Raw genomic sequence first — 15,387 nt, forward strand, 5'->3', positions numbered from 1 at the left:
AATCGTTAAGGAGTTATTTTGCCTTACTAATACACATCTTAAAACTGGGCTATGTGGATAACATTACAGCACATGTCAATTCTGATGTTAACTTTTCAGCATCTGAAGGGAAATGTATGTCGGCCAAAACAATAAAGACATGTTTAACAGAAAAATATTTCACATGGCTTCAGTTGTTAATATAAACCAATTAAAATGAAATCAAATAAAAAAATTGTTCTTCAGTCACAATAGCCACATTTTAAGTGCTGAATAGCCACAATAGCTGCTGGCTACCTAACTCGACGTATCCCCCCCAAAAACCAAAATCGCCCGATAAAGTGCCAACGAAGCTCTGAGCTCAGGAAAAACGCGGAACCTGCAGTTCCGGATATTTTCACGAGAGGGCACCGAAGAGCACACCCGGACCAGCTGGAGGCGAGCGTCCGACCCCGGAAGCTAATTCACACAGTTCTATCCAGTTCCTTCGGCTTTCTCCACCCCCGGCTCCACTCAGCCTAATCGCTTCAGGTCCTGAAGCTTGTGGCCGCGCAGGATGAGCCGGACCGCTGAGCCGCGGTGTCCGCCGAGCAGGTGAAGAGCCGCAAGTCGTTCCCGGGCGCAGGATCGTGCGGCACCCCCGAGCCACGCGCGGGCGGTGCACTCGCAGCCCCGGGACGCGCAGGTCCCAGTCACCAGCGGGCACAGACGGTGGAGAGCCCCGGCTTGGAAGGCGTCGCCCGGCTACAGCCATCGCGTTGTCTTCTCTTCCGAGGTTGCCGGGGCCGAGCCCGAGCTCCCAGTGCGCTCGCCCGAGCTCCCAGTGCGCTCGCAGGCCTCCTGCAATGATTCAGAAGTCACGCCCCGCCGCGCTGCTGCAACCCCAAGATGTCGGAGACAGGGTGGAAACGCTTATGGTAAACTGCGGGGACGGGAAGGCAGGATTCTAGGCCGCCGGCTCGGGGAGGCGGCCCGGGGGGAGCCTTTTTTCGCGCCCCAGACACGCGCAGAGTTGGGGACTGGTTGGGACAGATGACAGGGAAGAGGGAGGAGAGGATCGCAGCGCATCCTTCGCTTGGGACGGCAGTGCAAAGGTCGCGCTGCCGCAGTGGTATCCGTTAGAGATGGGTGGAATTGCCGGGGCCTTGGAGGGTTTCGGGGAAATGTGCCCGCGAGGCCGAGAAAGAGATGCGATCGCTGCTGGGCGTTGCTTAGAGTTGGATGCCTTAAGTGGCAGAGGTGAGAAGACTCCTGGGCATCTAGATACCTGGGCCATCTCAAGGTCCGGTGATGTCGCCAGACCGAGGAAGCTGGGATCGCTCGGAGCGGGGAGAGTGGTCACCTTTGTATCGCCAGCGGCAGCCTGCGAGGAGTCAGGTGCGGTCGGCGGGGCTGCGACGCGTCTGGATTGGCTGTCGCCGGGCCACCATGGATGAAGGCGGGGCTGGGCGGGGACGTCCCTGAGGACTGCGGCGCTGTGTTGCCGCTGATAGTGGGTGGAGGCGAGAGTGCGGCCTGTCCTTGGCCTGGGGGGGCCTGCGGCCCCAGGCCCCAGGCCCTCTCCCTCTGAAGTATTGCTTTGGAGCCCCGTTCGCAGTGAACGGGGTGCGGATTTTTTTTTTCCTCCATAATAAAAGGCGATGGCAGATTTACGTTTACGTCTTTGAAAACGTGCTTACCGTTGTCTCTTTCTGGGTCCTCCAGCTCTGGTCTCGAGATCTGAATTGGATTTACAATTTATTTTTTTAAAGGAACGTGGGAATTGCTTGGAGAAGCTGTTTGCTAACTATTAAAGTGCTAGTTAATGCCTTTGTATACCTGTGTAGTATTGTTTGGTTGTCTTTGCCCCACCCACCCCTCAAAAAAAAAAAAAAAAGCTGGTTTACTCATTTTATTTACCTTAAATAACTTTGGGCTCTTTAGAAAATCTAATGTGCCCTCAAAAGATGTGCCATTCACCACTGACAATGTTTTAAGATTATTCGAAATGAAAAGTGTAATTTTTGAACAATTATATCGCTTTTTTTTTTTTTTTTTAACAATTAGAGGTTAATCTATATTGCTAGTTGTGGACGAAAAAAGGGTTTCTATGGAAAATAACCTCACGGTTATTTTCACGGGGTGATTTGATCATAAATTCCTAACTGGGCAGGTCATGGTAGGTAGTCAGTCATGCACTTTGAACTTTTTTTAGTAAAAGTTTTATCTGACTTAAGCGAGCCCTACCCATTGTTTTTGTGTATCTAGGTTAGCACACCTTTGAAATGACCACCTTCAAGAGAGAACATAATCCTGTTGACTCTCCTGTAATCCAATTCCCACCTTGCTCTCTCCCATCTTCATGTAATCTTCCTTACTTCCTTACTGAATTCCAAATGCAGAAAATAAAGCACAAAACTGTCATTCTCCAGAGCATCTGAAATCTTGTTTCCTGGCAGTTGTCATCCATTTGGCCCAAATTCTTATAAAAATTCTATACGGGTTTGGACATTCTTACATTGACATAGTATATATTTAGCATTTGCTGTGTGCTAATGGACCTGGAAAATTATAAAGTTTAAAAAGTGTGGACACTAGTAATTTGCTCAGCAAATATTTGTTGAGCCACTATTATGTTTAAGCACTGCACAGTGAAAATAAAGACAAAGAAGATGGTTCCTACAATGGAGGAGGGTGTGTGTGTGAGCGAGAGAGAGAGAGAGAGAGAGAGAGAGAGAGAGAGAGAGAGAGAGAGAGAGAAAGAGAGAGAGAGAGAGAGCGAGAGAGAGCGCAGAGCGAGCAGAGCAAAGAGCAGCAAAACAAATTTCATAATGATACTTATGAGCATTGGGGAAGCAGCACCTGGGAGAACTGCTCAGAAGCTGTACCTACAGGTCATTCCTGTAGCCTTGCTAGAGCAAAGGGCTGCAGGGAGCCAGGGGGATGGGGCATACAGGGCCCCCCAGCTTTAACCTGTGGGTTTGTGGTCAAGGGAGAGCCATGTGTTGATTTCCTGTTAGCTGATTGATTCTTGACAGTTGAGCGCCTACTGTGCACCGGGCTTCGTGGTCAGTATTCGAGATACCACCATGAACTCCATAAGCAGGAGTTGTGGCCTCTCCTGTCCTGGACCCTCAGTCATAAGGGAGATGGGCTCAGGTGTGGTGGAAGCACTGAGGGCGGGTTTTCCCAGAGCTGGTAAGGTCTAAGCAGAAGCCCTGGAGGATTAATTAGACGTGGGAGGAGGTAGGGCAGAGTTTTCAAGGGATGAAGAGGAGAGTCCATTAAAATCCCTGAGCATGTAAGACGGAGGCTGAGAGCACAGACCTAGAAGATAAGGCAGGGCCATGGTGATTCATGAAAGACCTTGGAAGTTAGCAGTCTGGACTTTATCTTGGGAAGAACATGAAACAATTAAAGGGTATTGTTTTGTTTTTAAGTTTTAATTCAAGTATCTCACTGAAGGTATTTGTACTTGGAAGCAGTGTGGTCAGATCACAGTTTTAAAAGATGACTCTGGCTGCAGGGTAGAGAATGGATTAAAGCAGTGTCCCCCAACTTTTGTGGCACCAGGGACTGGTGCTCCTATGGGAATCTAATGCCTGATGATCTCAGGTGGAGCTGAGGCAGTGATGCTAGTGCTGGGGAGCGGCTGCAGATACACACAAAGCTTTGCTCGCCCATGGCTCACCTCCTGCTCCGTGGCCCATTTCCTAACAGGCCAAAGACCCATACCTGTCCTTGGCCCAGGGGTTGGGGACTCCTGGATTAAAGGAATCAAAGAGATGAGGTGGTGGCAGTCACCCAGGATAATGGGGCTCTGAGCTAGGGTGACAGGGGTAAATTTGAGAACTTGTAGGAGGTAGAATGAGAAAGTGCATTGGAGGCTGAGTCAGGGGTACCGCCCAGGTTTCTGGCTGGGACAGCTGGCTAGATAAATGACAGGGCATTCTCTGGGATGGGACTCTTGGAGGAGGAGCAGATTGGGGGTGAGGGAGAGAGATGAGTTCAGGTTTGGAAATGTCCAACGTGCCTGTGGGACATCTGTGTGACTGGATACAAGGGTCAGGAGCTCTGGAGAGAGGTTCCAGTGTGGAGAGAAGGGCAGGGCCTGAAGCCGTGGCAGTGGGTGAAGGGGCGCGAGAGCGGGTTCAGGGAGAGAAGGGGGAGGAAATCCCTGAACCCTGAGGAAAGCAGCATCTCGAGGAGCCCGGGGCGTCCGCAGGGGACCACTGCCGAGCAGCTTTGAAGTGTCCTGAGTTTTCACGCCAGATTCGGGGTGTGGTGAAAAGAACATGAACTTTGAGTCCTGGCCAATGGCTTCAAACCCTGTGACTTATGGCACATTTGTGACCTCTGTGAGATCCCATATCATCGGTAAAATGGGTTTAAATACCTAGCTCTTAACAGTGTTATGAGGTTTTGAGGCGTGTGTAGAGAGGCCTCCCTCAGTCCTGCTGGGAGCACAGTGGAGGGAGGCTGCAGACTGCTGAAGAGGCCACTAGGATGGATTGTTGGGGGGCCGGCTCTGGGAAGACTTGAAGTTATCACCAGCAGGACTTGGTAGCACTAGAATGAAGCACTAGATAGACAGACTGAGGAGTCTTATGCATCTCCCAGATTTCCCACTGGATCAGAGGAGGGGCGGGCGTGTGCAGAAGTGCTGACTGAGTTTCCATTTTAGGTGTCGAGTTTGGGATGTGTGTGTGTCCGTGGGAGGTGGGGGAGGCGTGGGAATAGCAGTCTGGAGAGGGGCTGCACGGGCTGGCGATGGATGTGGGTGGGAGTTGCCGGCACGTGTGCGTGAGGGGTGGGTGTGGGTCGGGTGAGGTTGCCCAGAGAGGCTGTAGCCGGAGGAGATAAGAGGAACAGCAACATCTGCAGGCAGGCAGAGGGAAGGAGACCTAGAAAGGCAGCCGGAGGAGGAGAGAGAACCCCAAAAGTGAGTGGCGAGGCGGTCAGCCATTTCAAATGCACCAGAGAGGCCAAGTAAGAGAAGCGTAAGGATGAGAAAAGGGTCCTGGGATGTGGCAGGTCCTTGGAGAGCACAGAGGGCAGCTTCAGTGGAGAAGCGTGAGCTGGGTGGCAAAGGGGGGTGGGGAGGGGTGACAGTGCCGAGGAGTGACTGGCCAAGACGCAGCTCGAAAGATAGGGGGGCTTTCAAGCTTATTTCCAGGCAAGGGAGAAGATGCCAGTGGAAGGAAGAGGCTGAGTACGCAGGGAAGAATGGCTCATTGATGCCACAGAGTGTACGACGAGGCCGAGATACACAAACCTCATGGGAATATGTGTGAGCAGCAGTGTGGATTGAAGAGGCCAGTGTGTGAACTGTTGACTGAGCGTGCGCATTTTGCTCGGTTTCTCTTGTTGTCTTAGCAGTTCTACCACTCTGGTAATTTTACAAGCTATTCGAACCTGCTTATAAGCTCTAGCGTTTACTGTCTGAACTTAGCTAGTCCTTTCTCTAAACAGTCTTTTAAGTAATTCCAGTTATAATTTGAGACTTGTTCATTTGGTGGAATATGGAATGATCCCTCTTCTGGAAAATAAATACCGTGGATTACAAACATTTTGGCTATGTTATGTGTATACAGGCAACTTCATATTCGTCTTAATAGTGTTTTAGGACAACAGTATGCCATTCATTTAAAAATAATGAGGGGAAATTTTTTTGAAAAATAATAAGGGGAGAGAAGATCTTTTTGGATGGAGCTCGCCAGGGGCTTCCTTTGGAGTAGAGGGCTTTCTTTCCTAATTGGATTTTTTTAAAGTGCCTTTTCAGGGCCTCATGTGCTGGAGGCTGGATCCTGGGGCCTGCTGTGAGGGCTCTGCCTGGGGGAAGGACGTTTAGTCTGGGAGGGAGTCCTGCCCATCAGGGTGGTGTCTGGATCTGCCAGTGTGTGTGACCGTCCTGGCTTAAAGAGGAGCCAGCAAACCCAAGAGTGGCCACTGGTCTGTGCTGCCCTCTCTGAGCTGCTTAGGTCCCAGCAAGCTGGGTGGGTGTTAGACAAAGGGAAAGTTTTCCCTTAAGGAAATTCATAGGTTTTACCGGAAATGGCACATGTTGTAATTGTGGCTGAGCTTAAGGTTTTCATTTCCTTTGCCTTGGTCCTGTAACTAGCTGTAGGTTCTGTAGCTGTGGGAACCTGGAAACCAGTTCAGTTAAACACTGTGTTCAATTGATTTTGCTTATACGAAGGTAGATGGCCAATAACTTTTATTGTCAGGACAAATAGGGAGGCGTGGCTGGTGGCATAATTCACAGATCAAAATAAATATGTTGCTCAGTAGGAGCAAAGTCGTATCAGTACTAAGTCCCAGCGCTACCTCTTGCAGTGTGCTGTGTTCTCAACAGCATCCAGCGCTGTTCATTCCTGGCTACGCCTCTCCCTTCTCTAAAGTGTGAAGATAACACAAGGTGAGTTTCCAAGAGAGCCAGCCTTACAGAGGTGAGGCTTGCTGTGGCAGAGCTGCTGATAGGTGTTCTCTTATCTTGCAGTTGCATCCGGCGATGAAAGCTTTCCTGTGTGGCTCCATCAGTGGGACCTGCTCTACCCTCCTTTTCCAGCCCCTGGATCTCCTCAAAACGCGCCTGCAAACTCTCCAGCCCTCGGCCCCTGGGTAAGGTCTGCTTCCCCAGCTTCACTGAAGAAGTGGTTTCAGCAACTTCTCACAGACACAGGGGTATCTTTACTCAGTTAAGTCAACTTTCATTCTGTTGGATGCGCTAATAGAAACAGGCATGCCTAACTTTCATTGGGTTTTGTGCATATTCTTTTCTGTGAGTATTTTTTGTGTTTGACATTTCTTGTTAATTAAACGGGGTCCTTCCCTGAGCAGCTTCCTGGGGTCTGCCTCAGTGACATTTGCGTTTTATCGTGCCAGCCTGTAATGGCATAACTGTGCTGCCTGGTACGAATAGTGGGTGGTTTTCTGGAAATAATGTAAGTATTGTCTCTTGTGCCCCCATATTGGGTTCAGCACTGTGAGAAGTATACAAAATATATGTAAAACAGAAAGATGTAAAATGAAAGGTTATCCTATTGCTTGTAGTATGAATGGGAGGATAATTGTCTAAACGTCAAGTCATGAACACACAGCCCCTCCAAGATTCCAGGAAACATTATAGAGATTCTTAAGGGCTCTAGAAAAGAGTCCATGCAGAGAAGTCCTTGAGCAGGGTATTCTTTTATGTTGCGGTCTAGGACACTGTTTCTTCCCCTCCTTTATTTTGTCTGCCCTTAGGGCCAGACGCGTAGGGATGTTGGCGCTGCTGCTGCAGGTGGTCCGCACGGAGAGTCTTTTGGGCCTTTGGAAAGGGATGTCTCCTGTAAGCTGCCTCTTGGAGCTTCTCTTGCACCTTCTCCTTTAATATCGAGCCATTTCTCATCTGCCTCAAGTATCCTCCTCTCCTTTAAGCAAATGTGAGCGTGGGAAGCGGTAGGAGGACTTCGCGGTCTTCTGCCCGCCTCTCATACTGTTGCTAACTCCGAGGGCTGGGGCGGGGGTGTTCCATTCATGTGCCCTAGTGCGATGCAAAGTCTCTAGGGCACACACAGCTGGCGCCCTGCCTGTCCACATCTCCTCGTTCCTACTCTCCGGGCAAGTGGGCTGAGACCTCTGCACTTGCATTTCTTTGCCTAAAGGTTTTTTCTGGCCTTAGGAGGCTCACTTTGGAAGTGCTAGGAATTACTGCTCACCCAACCCCTCCGTAGCCAGTAACCAGTGAAAGCTGAGAGCTGGTGTTCAGACCTCACGCCCCTCCTCAGGTAGAGGGATGACTCTGAGGCATTTCCTACACTGACGCCCAGAGTTCCCCAAAGGGATTAAGTTGCCCATGGCAGTAACTGGTTACATTACACACCCTTCAGTGGCTGCCTTCCCTCCCGTCCCCCTCGCTCTCCTGCTGCTTGCTTTTCCCTCCACACCTAAGTCAATTACTTGCATGCAAATCCTGGCCCATCTTTTGGGAAAACCCAGCTAAGATAGGATCTTACATTGCGGATGTTTTATTTCTTTCTTCTGACTTTTTCACAGTCCATTGTGAGGTGTGTCCCTGGCGTTGGCATCTACTTTGGCACTCTCTACTCTCTGAAGCAGTACTTGCTGCGCGGCCACCCCCCCACGGCCATGGAGTCAGTCATACTGGGGGTGGGTTCTCGCTCAGTTGCAGGGGTCTGCATGTTGCCCATCACTGTGATCAAGACACGTTACGAGGTGAGTTTGACTGCTGGCTGGGTAAACAGAAGCACTGGGCTCTTGGTGTCAGGTGGCCACTGATGTCATCTCTGGATTTATACTCTAACATGGTGGCTGATGTGGTCCGAGAACCCATTCGTGCAGGCAGGCCAAACCGCGTGTGAACGAGAGTCCCCGGTGCCCTGGTACTGCCATCTGCCCTGAAGTCGGCTTGGTTCAGTGCTCAAACCCAGGGCCGCCGTGCCAGTCACCGGTTCTGTGCTTCCTTTGCAGAGCGGGAGGTATGGCTACGCGAGCGTCTATGCAGCCCTGAGGACCATCTATCGCAGCGAGGGGCACCGAGGCCTCTTCAGTGGCCTGACAGTGACACTCCTTCGTGATGCACCCTTTTCTGGAATCTACCTGATGTTTTACAATCAGACCAAAAGCATCATGCCCCATGGTATGGATAAAGGAAGGTCGGGTGGGGAAGAGATATCCCCAGGACACATTCTCACAATTTTCTCGGTGACATGAGACTTTTTGTTGCTCCTAGCAGTTCCAGATTCCTAGAGTTTGAGGAACTGAGCCTGAGCATTGTGGCAGGCAGAGGCCAGTGCTGGGATGCAGGGGCAGACACGGCAGACATGGTCCCTTTTGAGTTTATAGCCTATTATGGCAGAGTGCTGATAGTGCTTTAATTTTGGAGTCGAGGATGGGGGTGGAATAAAGCACTTTTACATTGGTCCTGCAACATTACTTCCCAAATTTGCCTGATCTTAAGATTTCTGGGTCCCACCTAAGCCCTCCGAAATTAGAAGCTTTGGGGTAAGGCCTGAGAGTCAGTATTTCTCAAGAGGCACTTGTTGTGATTCTTACCCAACAAATTGGGAAAATGCCAGTGGATTAGGAACTGAAAGAAAAATATCATTTTCACCTCCCTTACTGTGTTCCCAGTTAATGTGGTTTTGAGCCCTCTATTCAGGTGGAGAGAGAGGTGCTAACCCTCGGGCATTCTGGCAGGCCCACCCTACCAATAATCTCATGTTGGACAAGACATGGGCAGATCAATGGGCAGTGAACATCCACCCCAGCAGAGCCAGATATGGATAGAAACGCGTCCTGTAGAATGAACCTACATTCAATAAGGCATCTATGGATAATTTGAGCAAAGCATCTCAACCAAGATCATTTAATGATTGGGAAATCTGAAATGCCAGCTGCAGTGGCGATCAGCTGCAGTTGGGATGCTTTGGAAGATGTACCGCTTCTCCTCAGACACCAGGAGGCGACGATGCAGGGCACAGCCTTATTTTGCTGTAGAAAATTAAGGCAATAAGGAAACTTGGATATACATTTTTAATTTCTCAATCCATCTTTAAAAGTTGTTTTAGTATTTAGAAATCATTTTAAACTTACAAAAAAAAAAAAAAGCCACAAGGATAATACAAATAACTATAGCCCTTTATTATTTTCTTTCTGTGTGTCATTGTTTAAGAGTGCATTGCACACATGATGCCCCTTTACTCCTAACTACCTCAGTGTGTTTCCTGAGGACAAAGACAACCTCATGGAACTATCTTATCAAATTAGGATATTTAATATAGCTACAATTCTTTAATCCATAGTCCAATCTATAATTTTAATTTCTCCAATTGTCCCAATAGTATATTTTGTAGCAATTTTTATTTTTTATTCTCAAGAGCATAGACCAGTTTTATAACCTCAGCCTGGCTGTTTCTGACGTTTCCTTGTGACTAGATTCATTTATACATTTTTAGTAAGAGAACCATATAAGATATTATATCCCCAGTGCCTTACTTCAAGAAGCTCATGGCATCAGTTTGACCCATTGTGGGTGCTGCTAAACTTTTTATCACTTTGGTATGATAGCATTTTTTATTTTTATTTTTATTTTTTGTAATTGGTAGGTATCTCTGGGAGAGATACTTTAAATCTGTATAAATCCATATAAAACATCTTGCTCTTTTCATCCATATGTTTTAGCATCAGTCATTGATTCTTGCTTGAATCAATTATGATGATGGTTGTAAAAAGGTTAATTTTTTAACTTAATTATTCCATCTACATTTATGAGTTATAGCTTTCATTTTTTAATTCTTAACGTTCTTTGAATCCAGACCCTTCTGGCTTTTGGGAAGAATTAGTGGGCAACTTGGCATTGACATTTATTTGATGAATGTGAGATTTATTTATAACCGAATGTTGCCTTTGTCCTATTTCAGACCAATTGGATGCAGCCCTTATTCCTGTTGTAAATTTTAGCTGTGGAATATTTGCTGGTATTCTGGCCTCACTGGTAACTCAGCCTGCAGATGTTATCAAAACTCACATGCAGCTCTCTCCAGTGAAATTTCAGTGGATTGGCCAAGCAGTGACATTCATCTTCAAAGTAAGGCGATAGAGCAAATATTTGTTCTCATTGTGGTTAAGGCTCTCACCCTCTAGAATCACCTGGGAAGCTTTTAAAAATTCCTATTCATGGGTCATAACCTAGGCAGATTATATCAGAATCTCTGGGGGGTGAAACTGGGGTATCGGTATTTTAAGTCCCCCAGTAGTTCCAGTGCATTCCCAAGGTAGAGAATCACTGCTAAGATGATTCTCATCTGTTGGTCTGGGAGGACCTAGTAATCTCATCAAGTAATCGCCTACCTGGTTTCTACAGGAGGAAATGTAGTCAGAAAAAAACCACAAACACATTATTTTGTTTTTAGGGTTTATTTTCATACAAATGATATTATTGAAAATAAAGAGGACAGTGATGTAAAATGCACTCAGGTTCTACTTAGAAGCCAATTGAGTTGGTCCTTTGGAAACTTGTACTGTTATCACTCACTGTGTATTCTTATTCATGGTAAATTTATCACCCAAGTCTTTAGATTTTTCCGTACTATGTAGCAGAGGAAACGTGTAGCATATGCATCAAGTAATCTGTCTCACCCTATATATAAACAAATATTTGTGAATCTGATTAGATTTCTCACTCTGCTTCCGTTGCCAGATTTCTTCTCTATACCTCAAGTCATAAAGTTTGAAAATATATTCTTCAGTATATATGAAAATGGCAGGAATGATAACAACAGGAATGAACACATTAATCCAGGTTTTGAGGGAGGAACAAGCAGTGTTTTGTCTTTAATTCTTATATATGGCCACCAGGAACATAGAGTGAATTACAAAATAGAAACACTCCCTCTGGGCAGACAAATTTTCAAAAAGATACCTTTTTACTTCAGCCTGGAGGCAGGGCCCAGGGCTCGGCAAGTGGACGGCCTTGGTCTGGATTTCATCTGCCACTTGGAGCCTGGTGCTTCTGTGTACTGTACACCTGTACACGGCAACCCTGTATGAAGATCTTTAGCTAAGAAACTCACCTGGATAGAGCAAGCCTAAAAAAGATAAAGCTTAGCAATTATGCCAAAAAAAAAATGCTTTTTTAAAGGTCATTGTCTCTTTGGACCCATTAGTCACAGTTTTGACATTATTTGTGAAAGTCTAAAAATTAAGACTCAAAAATGAGCTAACAGAGAGAGACCCTCACTCTTGTGCCAGGTGTGTAATTGTATTGATAATTAACTGAGTTTTACCGTTCATTTTCCTCATAGGACTATGGGCTGCGTGGCTTCTTCCAGGGTGGTGTCCCCCGGGCCCTCCGCAGGACTCTGATGGCAGCCATGGCGTGGACAGTCTACGAGGAGATGATGGCCAAGATGGGCCTGAAATCTTGACTGGGAGGGGACCGAGAAAAGATGGAATCTGTTGCCTTGCCTGGTTTCTGCCGAGGGCTACTTCATCTCACTATCCTGGAATAAGATGAAGTCCATTCTGGAAAGCCAGGCTAATATGTCATCCTGTCACCCAGTTCAAGTAAAGAATGAATGGGCCTGACTCAAGCCTTCAGAATCTCCCAAAAGAAGAGTCACCGGTGACAGGAGAAGGGCTTGCATCCCCTGCAAGGCTGTTTGAAAGCGTGTCCTGAGAGAGAGCTGTCAGGTGGCCCTGCTTCAGCCGCCCCCTACACTATGGTGCCTCTTCGGATCTGGTCCTTAGGCAAAGAATGGAGCTGTGGGCTGCCCTAGGTGGCTGAGGAACTCCAGCTGGGGTGGCTGGAATTGCCGAGTGAGGAGTCATTGCCACCAGGCTCAGGTGACAGTGATGTCAGAATGAGGGAGAAAAGCTGTCATTACTTAATTGGTTCCTAAATCAACCTCTCAGAGGCTCTGAAGAAAGGGGGATGTGGCTTCCTCGCCTCTGTACAAATGAAATGTTTTGGTCCTGGCCCCATTGTCGTTTCTGCTCTAAGTCGTTCTAGCATTTTTCTGCACCTGAAGTTCAGATAAATAAAATGAAGCACTTTATCCTTGAAAACTTTAGAAAAGCTAAATGGTGTCATCACTCTGTTTTAAAATAACAAAACAGTCTACAGTGGCCAGCTCTTGAGCTATATAGGTCCTAAAACCTAAAAATTTACTTATCATCAATTCATCCATTTCAAATACACGATTCAACGATTTTAAATAACTTTACTGAGTGGTGTAACCATCGCTATAAATCAGTTTAGAACGCATTTGCCCCCTGGTTAGATCTCTTACTTACAGTGAATTCTTATTCCAAGCCTCAGCCCCAGACAGCCACTGATTCCCTTTTCTGTCTTTATAAATCTACCCTTTTTGTACACAATGTTTTTGAGGTTCATCCACGATGTGGCATATTAAACACTGTTCTTTTTTATGGCTGAATAATATCCTATTGTATGTCTATACCATATATTATTTGTTCATCAATTGACTGAGTAGTATTTGAATTATTTTCACTTTTTAGCTCTTATGAATAATGCCACTGTGAACATTCATGTACAGGTGTTTGTGTGGATATATGTTTTCATTTCTTTTGTGTGTTTGCCTAGGAATGTCATTGCTGGGCCATGTGGCAACTATTTAACCATTTGAGAAAGTACCAGAGTGTTTTCCAAAGTGGTTATGCCATTTTACATTCCCAGCAGCAATGTTTGAGGGTTCAGATTTCCCCACACCCTCCTCAGTACTTGTTATTATCTGTTTTATTTATTATAGCCATTCTAGTGGGCACCCAAGTTTTTCTATCAACTTGCAAACTTAGAAAGGGCTGTTATTTTATCCAAGTAGCAGGAGGACATTTGGTTTCCTGGTCAAGAACATGGGCTGGGATCCAGGTGGTCCAGGCTGAAAGCCGGGCTCTTCACTTAGACACACTTGAAATTGTGTCTAGAATATAGGGACAGTAATATTTCCTACCTCCTGGGGTGGTGGTGAGGGTTAGACGAGCAAATTATATTAGTTTCCTCAGGCTGCCACAACAAATTACCACAACCTCGGTGGCTTCTAACAACAAATTTATTCTCACACTTCCGGATATTACAAGTCTGAAATCCAGGTGTCATCGGGCCACATTCTCTGGAGGCTCTAGGGAAGGGTAGTTCCTTGTCTCAGCTTCTGGTGTTACGGGCAATCTTGATATCCATTGCTCCTGTCTCTGCCTCTGTCTTCACAGTGCCTTCTCCCCTGGGTTTCTGTCCAAATTTCTGTCTTTTAAGGACAATGGCCATTGGATTAGGGCTCACCTAAACCAGAATGACCTCATTTTAACTTGATTACATCTGCAAAGACTCTACTTACCAATAATATAACTAGGGGTTAGGACACCAACATATTTTGGGAGGGACACGAGTCAATTCATTAAGTTCAATAATTTATAGGTTTATAGTTTAGGTTTCAGATTAAAATGCCCTATTCAAAATAATTATACAGGGAGGAGTAGGAGAGAAGACAATGTAGGATACTAATCTCAGTGGCACCCAAGCCACCAGTGCTGTGTGTGTGTGTGTGTGTGTGTGTGTAAGCACCCAAGCCATCAGTGGTTGTGTGTGTGTGTGTGTGTGTGTGTAGAGTATGTGTCTGTCCATCCTGGTGCTGCAGAAAGAAGGGGAGCACTTAGGACTGGAAATGGCATTCTGGGATAGGAATGAAGGGAAGACGGGTTAACGACACATGGAGTGGCTGCCTCTTAAGAACTTGGACTTGGGCTTTCGGGTCCTTTCTCAGGGCCTCTTCAGCCACCTTTGATCCTCACCCCTGGGCCTTGTGGGCCTGCTGCCCCTGAGGGCCCTGCCAGGGGCCCCTGGGAGGGGAGGGACAGAGACCAGGCCCAGAGGTGTGGGCTTCATCCCAGTGCAGATTTGTTCACCTTATACTTGGCTGGTGAATTTCAGCCACCAGAGCCCCCTTCTGTGCTCCTTATTTGTTCTTTTTGGAGCAAATAATCATTAAGATTGGAGAAATCTTAGCCAAATTTTCTCTAACCTTAGGATAAAGCTGAAATTTGCCTATGTGAACCTCATTTCCAGAGGCAAGCAGCCCTGGAATCTGCATATCCCAGGCCATAATAATTTGTTTTTTCCTTTCTTTCAATCTCTCATGAGTATTAAAGTCCAGAAAGGAAGTGGCTGGTGAGCTGCAGCGGTCTGCGCCATTTGCTTTTTTTATTGATTCATTTTTGGCTGCCTCAGACTTAAGCAAATTATTTAGAGGCGGGGCTTTGGGAGGAAACGAATCTGGTGACCAGAGAGAGAGAGAGTTGAGACAGCCTAGGCAGGCAGAGCCAGAAAAGGACAGAAGCAAAGCTTTCAAGCTGCCTTTCTACTCAGTTTCCAAAATATGTTGTGAACTATTTCAAACAATCCTAAGAGTGGCACCGATGGTTCACTGGCCTTTCATTCACATCACCCAGATGGAACGATTATCAGCACTTGGCCACTCTTGCTTGTCTTTCCATTCTTCCCCCTTTTTTCTTCTGTGAAGCTTTTAAAAGCAGGCCCCAGAGATCATACCTTTCACCTTCCCATACTTCAATATGCATCTTGAAAAACTATGGCTATTTTTCTTACACCACTGCAAGGTTATTACCTCACCTGGAAAAAGTTAATTTTTTGCTTATCCCAATACCTAGCCCATATTCATATTTCCCTGATTGTCTCAAAAATGTTTATAGTTGGTTTATTTGAATCAGGATTCAGACAAGATTTTGAGATTTTTTTCACTAGTTGTTCAAAAAGGGAAGCAGTTTGGGGGCAAATCCTGATGATGAGGGCCTAATCGAGTTGGGGAACCTAGCAATGACTTTGGGGGTTGTGAAGCTGATATCTGCTCACTATGTCCCCCAGGCTGAGCAGTGTGCATTTTTAACTTCCTG

The 15,387-nt window shown here is 46.7% G+C and overlaps 1 protein-coding gene across 2 annotated transcripts; it reads left to right on the plus strand.

Annotated features, from left to right (window-relative positions):
* The first annotated feature begins 206 nt into the window (after positions 1-206).
* Positions 207-12,533, plus strand: SLC25A38 (solute carrier family 25 member 38). 2 transcript variants are annotated; one of them, XM_006914807.3, is made up of 7 exons: positions 234-896; positions 6,458-6,579; positions 7,204-7,288; positions 7,996-8,175; positions 8,431-8,599; positions 10,383-10,549; positions 11,766-12,533. In XM_006914807.3, exons 1-7 carry the CDS (start codon positions 825-827, stop codon positions 11,886-11,888), a joined length of 918 nt encoding a protein of 305 aa, XP_006914869.1. In that variant the 5' UTR covers positions 234-824; the 3' UTR covers positions 11,889-12,533. The 2 variants fall into 2 exon arrangements, with proteins under 2 accessions (XP_024904720.1, XP_006914869.1); XM_025048952.1 differs by lacking the exon at positions 10,383-10,549 and having other exon boundaries at positions 207-896.
* Positions 12,534-15,387: the final 2,854 nt, after the last annotated feature.

This window comes from Pteropus alecto, unplaced genomic scaffold, assembly GCF_000325575.1.
Source record: "Pteropus alecto unplaced genomic scaffold, ASM32557v1 scaffold156, whole genome shotgun sequence".
In the NCBI taxonomy this organism is placed as follows: Eukaryota; Metazoa; Chordata; class Mammalia; order Chiroptera; family Pteropodidae; genus Pteropus; species Pteropus alecto.